The 7,829-nt window shown below is 46.6% G+C and overlaps 1 protein-coding gene across 1 annotated transcript; it reads right to left on the reverse strand.

The window, feature by feature from the left end:
* Positions 1 to 2,643: 2,643 nt before the first annotated feature.
* LOC106724218 (zinc finger protein 260-like) lies at positions 2,644 to 7,829 on the reverse strand. The gene is made up of 3 exons (XM_014530706.1): positions 7,824 to 7,829; positions 6,748 to 6,871; positions 2,644 to 4,975 (listed from the first exon to the last, which is right to left on the reverse strand). Exons 2-3 carry the CDS (start codon positions 6,866 to 6,868, stop codon positions 3,081 to 3,083), a joined length of 2,016 nt encoding a protein of 671 aa, XP_014386192.1. The 5' UTR covers positions 6,869 to 6,871; positions 7,824 to 7,829; the 3' UTR covers positions 2,644 to 3,080.

A 7,829-nucleotide genomic window follows, 5' to 3' on the forward strand; every position in this document is an offset into this window, starting at 1 on the left:
CCCCCAGCGCACGGCGCGGAGGCCTCTGGGTAATGTAGTCCACCCGCCCAGGCATGTCCCGCGCCCCCAGCGCACGGCGCGGAGGCCTCTGGGTAATGTAGTCCACCCGCCCAGGCATGTCCCGCGCCCCCAGCGCACGGCGCGGAGGCCTCTGGGTAATGTAGTCCACCCGCCCAGGCATGTCCCGCGCCCCCAGCGCACGGCGCGGAGGCCTCTGGGTAATGTAGTCCACCCGCCCAGGCATGTTCCGCGCCCCCAGCGCACGGCGCGGAGGCCTCTGGGTAATGTAGTCCGCGCAGGGCTGCAGCCTGGAGCTGTCGCCCTGGTACCCAAGGGAGCTTTGGGAAATGGTGCCTGGAGGCCCAGATCTTTGAGGAGTGAGCTCCAGGGATGGAAGAAATATTTCGAGATATATTCCCTGAGATAGTCCCCAAAGCTACAGGACACAACAGTGCCACGTGAAATGCCAGAGTCCGCTCCGGTTTGGTTTTTGGTTAGGAGGCCACTATTTTATTTTTTAAAAATATATTTTATTGATTTTTTACAGAGAGGAAGGGAGAGGGATAGAGAGTTAGAAACATCGATCAGCTGCCTCCTGCACACTCCCTACGCCCGAAACCAAGGTACATGCCCTTGATCGGAATTGAACCCGGAACTCTTCAGTCCGCAGGCGGATGGTCTATCCACTGAGCGACACTGGTTAGGGCAGGAGGCCACTATTTTAGAAAGTGAGTTTTTTAAAAAAATATTTTTATTGATTTCAGAGAGGAAGGAAGTGGGAGAGAGAATCATCGATTGGCTGCCTCCTGCGCGCCCCCCACTGGGGATCGAGCCCACAACCAATTAAGCAATCAAGTCAGATACACCCAAGGCTTTCTCAGACAAGGGGAAAGAATAGTCTATTTTTACTGTAAAAAACCAAGTCAATGTAAGAAAACTAAAATGGGATTTAGAAAGAAAAAAACAAAAGCAAGCATAGGGCTGCTCTGAGGGCTATATGAGGGCATTTCCCCTTCTCTGTACTAACGCTCTAGAAGACATTGAAATTACAATAAAAGCGGAAATTTCTAAGGCCCTTGTAGGTACTGTGGCTACTTTATGTGTTTATAACCTCTCCCCGGAGTCAAGGTTATCTAACCAATCAATGACTGTTTTAAAATCAGAACCTGCCCCCTTCAAACTAGGGGATATTATGGGGCAACATATATTTTTACTAGTCAAATCAGCCCCAATTCACCTGATAGAGATTTTCTTGAAACCCATGACACACACATATCCTTTTCCAAGAATGGTGAAATATATTTAGAACAAAATGAATCAATTGGGAAAATAATTATTTTAAAGGAACTTCCACAAAAGAGAAATTAATAATCTTGAAACTTAACGTTTTTGCAGGATATTCCAGTGCAACTTTGGGCCCTTTCTAGTACAGATATTGGCAAGATCAAGTCAGTCACTTCTATTAAAATAACTATTGATAATACTTTGCCTCTACCTAATATTTACCAATATCCTTTAAGTCTTATATATCCTTTCACGGGGGTCGCCTAAGACCATCGGAAAACACATATATAATTACATATTGTTTTTGTGATTAATCACTATGCTTTAATTATGTTCAATTTGTAACAATGAAATTGGGGGTCACCACAACATGAGGAACTGTATTAAAGGGTCTCGGCATTAGGAAGGTTGAGAACCACTGGGCTAGAGGAAGGGCTAAAGGATTTCCCTCATCCACCACATACATAATGCCTTTCTCCAGAACAAACTCTGCTGTTGAATAAGGTTGGAACTTTGTCTTAAAGAATCTGCCCACAGTCACTGTGCTGATAAGGCATTTCTCCAGAGTGAGCTTTCCTGTATCAAATGAGGGTAAAGATTTGTCCAGCCCGTGGACTGGAGGGTGTCAGTTCATTTCCGGTCAAGGGCACATATCTCAGTTGCAGGCCCTGGTTAGGGCGCATGCAGGAGGCAGCCAATTGATGATGTATACGTCTCACATGGATGTTTCTCTCAGTCTCTACCCCTCCCTTCCACATACTCTGAAAAAATCAATGGAGCCTGGCTCAGTGGTTGATCATTGACCTATGAACCAGGAGGTCACGGTTTGATTCCAAGTCAGGGCACATGCCTGGGTTATGGGCTCAATTCCGTGTGGGGCATGCAGGACACAGCCAATCAATGATTCTCTCTCATTATTGATGTTTCTGCCTCTCTGAAATCAATCACATATATATTTTTGTCTTTAAATTTTTATTTTAATTAATGGAAAAATATGCTTAGGTGAGGATTAAAAGAAAAAAAAAAAAGATTTGTCCAGCCCTGACTGCATCGTTCAGTTGATAAAAACGTTATTTTGATACACCAAAGTTGTGATTTTGATCTTCAATCTGGGCACATAAAGGGGTCAAATAATGAATGCATAAACAAGTGGACAATAAATCAATGTGTCTTTCTACTTCCTTTGTAAAACCATAATTTAGAAAATTGTCCAGTCTTGTACAGTGTTGCTCAGTGATTAGATCATCAATCTGCATATTAAAGAGCCGTGGGTTTCATTCCCACCACCAATCCAGTGGGAGTATGTGCAGGAGGCAACCAGTCGATGTTTCCCTTTCATACTGATGTTTCTCTCTCTCTCCCTCCCTCCTCGCCTTCCACCCTCTCTGAAAAGCAATGGAAAAAATATCCTTGGGTGAGGATTAACCAAAAATAATTGTCCAAAATGGTTCCCCCATTCACTTCACTCATAAGGCTTTTATCTACTGTGAACTCTGTGGTGTTGGAAAAGACTAGAACTTTGTCTAAAAAACTTTGGATTCACTACATTCATAAGGCCTTTCTCCAGTGTAGCCACTGTGGGGTTCACTTAGCTTAGAGCTCTGAGAGCCTTCCAACAATCACTACACTAATTCAGCTTTTCTCCAGTGTGACCTGTTGAGTGAGTGCAGATCTTTGGTTTAAGGACTTCCCACAATAACTACACTCATATGTAGTGGCTTTTCTCCACTGTATACTCTCTGCTGTTGAATGAGGGCAGAATTTTGGCTTAAGGATTTTCCATATTCATTACACTCCTACAATTTTTCTAAAGTGTGAACACGCTTGTGTCTAATAAGTTGAGATTTCAGGTTAAAAGATTTCCCACATTCACTACACTCCAAAGGATTTTTTCCAGAATGAACACGAAGGTGTTGACTAAGACTGCTGCGCTGTCTAAAGCATTTCCCGCACACACTGCACTCATATGGCTTTTCTCCAGTGTGACACCTCTGGTGTTCAGTGAGGCTACCTTTTAGGCTGAATGACTTCCCGCAGTCACTGCAGCCATATGGCTTTTCTCCTGTGTGAACTTTCCTATGTTGGAAGAGGTTATACTTTCTTCCAAAGGTTTTCCCACATTCACTACATTCGTAAGGCTTTTCTCCAGAGTGAACTCTCTCATGGTTCAGGAGGTAATCTTTGCGCCTAAAAGATTGCCCACATTTCCTGCACTCGTAAGGCCTTTCACCCGTGTGACCTCTGTGGTGCTCAGTGAGCTTAGAGCTACAAGTGAAGGACTTTCCACAATCACTACACTCATATGGCTTTTCTCCAGTGTGAACTTTCTGGCTTTGAATGAGGGCAGAACTTAGGCTAAAAGAATCTCCACGGACACAACATGCATATGGCTTTTCTCCAGTGTGAACAGTCTTGTGTCTGATAAGTTGGGATTTGCGGTTAAAAGACTTCCCACATGCACTACACTCAAAAGGATTTTTTCCTGAATGAACTTGACGGTGTTGAATAAGACTCCAGCGTTGTCCAAAGCATTTCCCACACACACTGCACTCATATGGCTTTTCTCCAGTGTGACATCTCTGGTGTTCAGTGAGGCTAGAGCTCTGGATGAAAGACTTCCCACAGTCACGACACTCATATAGCTTTTCTCCAGTGTGAACTTTCCTATGTTGACGGAGGTTATAGTTTCGTCTAAAGCTTTTCCCACATTCACTGCACTTATAAGGCTTTTCTCCGGTGTGAAATCTCTCGTGTTTAAGGAGGTGATCTTTGCGCTTAAAAGATTTCCCACACTTACTACACTCATAAGGCCTTTCACCAGTGTGACCTCTGTGGTGGTCAATGAGTTTAGATCTGTGTCTGAAGGACTTTCCACAATAACTACACTCAAATGGCTTTTCTCCCAGGTGAACTCTCTGGTGTTTAAGTAAAGACCTTCGGCTAAAGGACTTCCCACCGTCACTACACCCATAGGGCTTTTCTCCAGTGTGAATTCGGTGGTGTTGAATGAGTCCAGAGGTTTGGCTGAAGGACTTCCCACAATCACTACACTCACGAGGCCATTCTTGAGTGTGAACTCTCCTATGTTGAATGGGGCTTGACGTTTGTCTAACACCTGTCCCACATTTGCTACAGTCACCAAGCCCTTCTCCAGAGCAGACACTCTGACGCCGAACAAGTTTCTGGCTGTGGCGGGCGGCTTTTTCACATCCACCCGACTCGTGGTGACTTTTCCCACTGAGAGCGCCCCGCCCACTCTCACCGCCACTGGGTGGCTCTGCACTGTTAGGAGAAGCCTGATGCTGGCAACCGCCTGAAATGGCTGGAAGGTCCTTCCCGACCTCCCTACAGGGGAAAGGCGTCATGGATACGGAGGTGGACCAGGTCCTAAACGAGGCCCTGAGCCCTTTCCCGGCCTTCTCTCCCCGGGCTTCCCTCTGCTGCTGGTGAACGTGTGCAGGGAGACAGAAGCCTCTCACGTATGTGTCACTGAAGAAGGCTCGCTGCTCAAGGTAGGCTGCTTGGCCCTCAGTCAGGTGCAGAATATCTTTCAAGACCAAGACACAACGCTCACAGGAATGTGTTTTCTCAGCGGCTGGAGCTGTCTCAGACTCCCTGACCTGTGACTCTCCTTCTACAGACACACTCTGCTCAGAACAGGCCTCCTCGTCATCTGTTTTATGGCAACAACCTGAAAACAGAGCAACGATGAGGAAATGAACGTTGACTTTACTGGGAGGGGGAAGTCCCATTACAAAAACGTGTCACTTTCAATACACTGGTAAATGGGATTGTCTGAAAACACAAGACCTAGAGGCTGGTTGAATAAGGTGCTGTGCAGTCCTGGGCCTCAGAAGATCACAAAGCAGGGGAGACCTCCCTGGGAAAAGGACACAGGGGTTGCATGCAAGCATGTGGAACAGAAGCAGGATCTCCAAACCTTAGTTCTGCTAACCGCGTTCAGAAGGGCTGGTCTGCCGCTGACATGAGTCAGCTGGGCAGAGGCTGGTCATAGCCTTTTCCCAGTCAAATTCAGTACGTGTGCAGCTGGGGCTCAAATACCACTCAAGGATGCACACACACATCGTAACGCAGGCGCAGGTTATTGTCGGAGGGAGCAGTTACTGCTGGGGGAGCAGCACAGAAAAAACAGGTGATGCACGGAGGCCACAAAGGGGAAGGTTGGCAGAAACTGAAAAGCTCTAGATAAAATTCTAGAAAAGTTCTAGACAAGTCAGCAAAGTGTCAAATGTGAAAATGAACAGGTAGAAATGAGGTGTGGCCAGTGGCACTTGCACCAAAACACTACATGACACAGAGGTTCCTGGTCTGATGTGAAGACAGCCCTTAGGTCATGCCCTCCCGTAGTCACCAATCATCATGGCCAGGCCTCCTCTGAGACCATGTTGCCATGTCCACCGTGTGAAAAAAAGCCATGTTACTCACCCTGCAGCTTCTATTCTCGGAGTAGTTGCACCTTCTACAACTACAGTGGGGCCTTGACTTACGAGTGTCCCGACTAACGAGTTTTTCGAGATACTCTCCGCCGATTTTTTGCTTTGAGTTTCGAGCTAAAATTCGGGTTACGAGCCAGCTTCAGATACCCCACCGCTAGTTGGCGCAGCGAACGTCACAGTGATTTGACATATGAGTAATTTGAGTTACGAGCTCCGTCACGGAACGAATTAAACTCGTAAGTCAAGGCCCCACTGTATTCAGAACTTAAATGATGCAAGTCTTAATGAAAGACAACAGAGGTGAACAGCCGGGACAGGACCGGAGCAATTCGGCATATAATATTCAGGGAAGAAAATATTAAAAACAACAATGGAAGAAGGACCTTACAAGAACAGCTCAAGGTTCATGTAAGTAATGACCATGACCTGGCATGGGCCGTCAAATAGAACCTTCAGCTAGAGGAAGAGGACAGAACTGGAGGCCATGGAGCTGGACTTGGTCATGTTGCCATGGAGACGGTAAGCAAAGTGGCACCTGTTAAGCTGTCTGCAAGACTCCTGACTCAAAGACACTTCACTACAACTTTTTTTTTATTGATTTCAGAGAGGAAGGGAGAGGGAGAGAGAGATAGAAACATCAATGATTACAGAGAACAATTAATCGAAGCAGCTGCCTCCTGTACACTGCCTACTGGGGAATGCAACCCGGTCATGTGCCCTTGACTGAAATCGAACCCAGGACCCTTCAGTCCACAGGCCAACACTCTACTCGCTGAGCAAACCAGCTAGGGCAATTTTTTAGGCAACAAGTGTAAGCGGTGCTCAAGGCCTCATTTGCTCAGGGCACTCCACACAGCCCAGCACCGGCAGACACAGCACATATGAAAGGAAAGTGAGAATTTAGCAGGGCCCATGATCTGCCTGTGGGGGAGACAACACTATTTTGGAGAAAACAGGTAAGGAAAGACATCGCCTCAGGACACCTAAAGAGATGTAAACGTCTTACCCACGGAGGCTACAAGTGCAAAGATTTCCAGCATCTCCTCGCAGTACAGAAGTCTCTGAGCCGCATCAAGGAGCCCCCACTCCTCCTCAGAGAAGGCGATGGCCACGTCCTCAAAGTTCATCTCCTGTCATAATGGAGACAGTACAGCCCATGATCAGTTCCTTCCTAGGATTCCAAGTTTTTCATCCCCTCAACCTCCACATCCATCTGTTCACTCTACTCCCCACCTCAGAAAATATTCCAGGGCTTGGTGCCATCAGAGTCTCTCTCTCTCTCTCTCTCTCTCTCTCTCTCTTTCTCTTTCTCTCCTTTTCTCTCTCTCTGGCACAGGAGGACATACAATTTTCTTAATAGATAGAGAGTTAGAATCATTGATGAGAGAGAAACATCAATCAGCTGCCTCCTGTACACTCCCCACTGGGGATGTGCCCGCAACCAAGGTACATGCCCTTGACTGGAATCGAACCTGGGACCCCTGAGTCCACAGGCCGACGCTCTATCCAATGAGCCAAACCAGTTAGGGCTCTTCTTGTATTCTGAATGACACTGTCTTCCCAAAACAACACCAGGCAGATGGGTAGATAAATGTTACATGAGCTCTGGGTCTGGCATGTGGGCCACATTGCATCTTGTTAACATGGTGAATGTCACAAACAAAGATTGGAAAGGAAAGTTTGTTTTGGGACAATTGTGAATGATTTGACATTGGAATTCTTAGGCCATTGGAATTGGTCGGCAAACTACGGCTCGCGAGCCACATGCGGCTCTTTGGCCCGGCTCTCCCACAAAATACCACGTGAACAGTGCAATTTGAACTTCGTGGCCCATGCACAGAAGTCGATATATTGTGGAAGAGCCACACTCAAGGGGCCAAAGAGCCGCATGTGGCTTGCGAGCCACAGTTTGTCGACCACTGTCTTAGGCAATACCATTGTGGGTGCCCAGATTGTACCTCCAAGAAACAAAAACATGATATTAATCTTCACCCATATGACCCTAACCCCAGGGTCTGAGGCCATCTCTTTAACACTACCATCTGCACATAAGTGTTTTAATTTGTTTTTTGAAATCCTCACCTGAGG

Source organism: Myotis brandtii, unplaced genomic scaffold, assembly GCF_000412655.1.
Source record: "Myotis brandtii unplaced genomic scaffold, ASM41265v1 scaffold765, whole genome shotgun sequence".
Taxonomy (NCBI): domain Eukaryota; kingdom Metazoa; phylum Chordata; class Mammalia; order Chiroptera; family Vespertilionidae; genus Myotis; species Myotis brandtii.

Coding starts and splice junctions, on each gene's coding strand:
- LOC106724218 (XM_014530706.1), bottom strand. CDS start 6,868: ATGAACTTTGAGGACGTGGCCATCGCCTTCTCTGAGGAGGAGTGGGGG. Junction 4,976..6,747: donor TGCACTTGTAGCCTCCGTGG/GTAAGACGTTTA, acceptor CTCTGTTTTCAG/GTTGTTGCCATAAAACAGAT.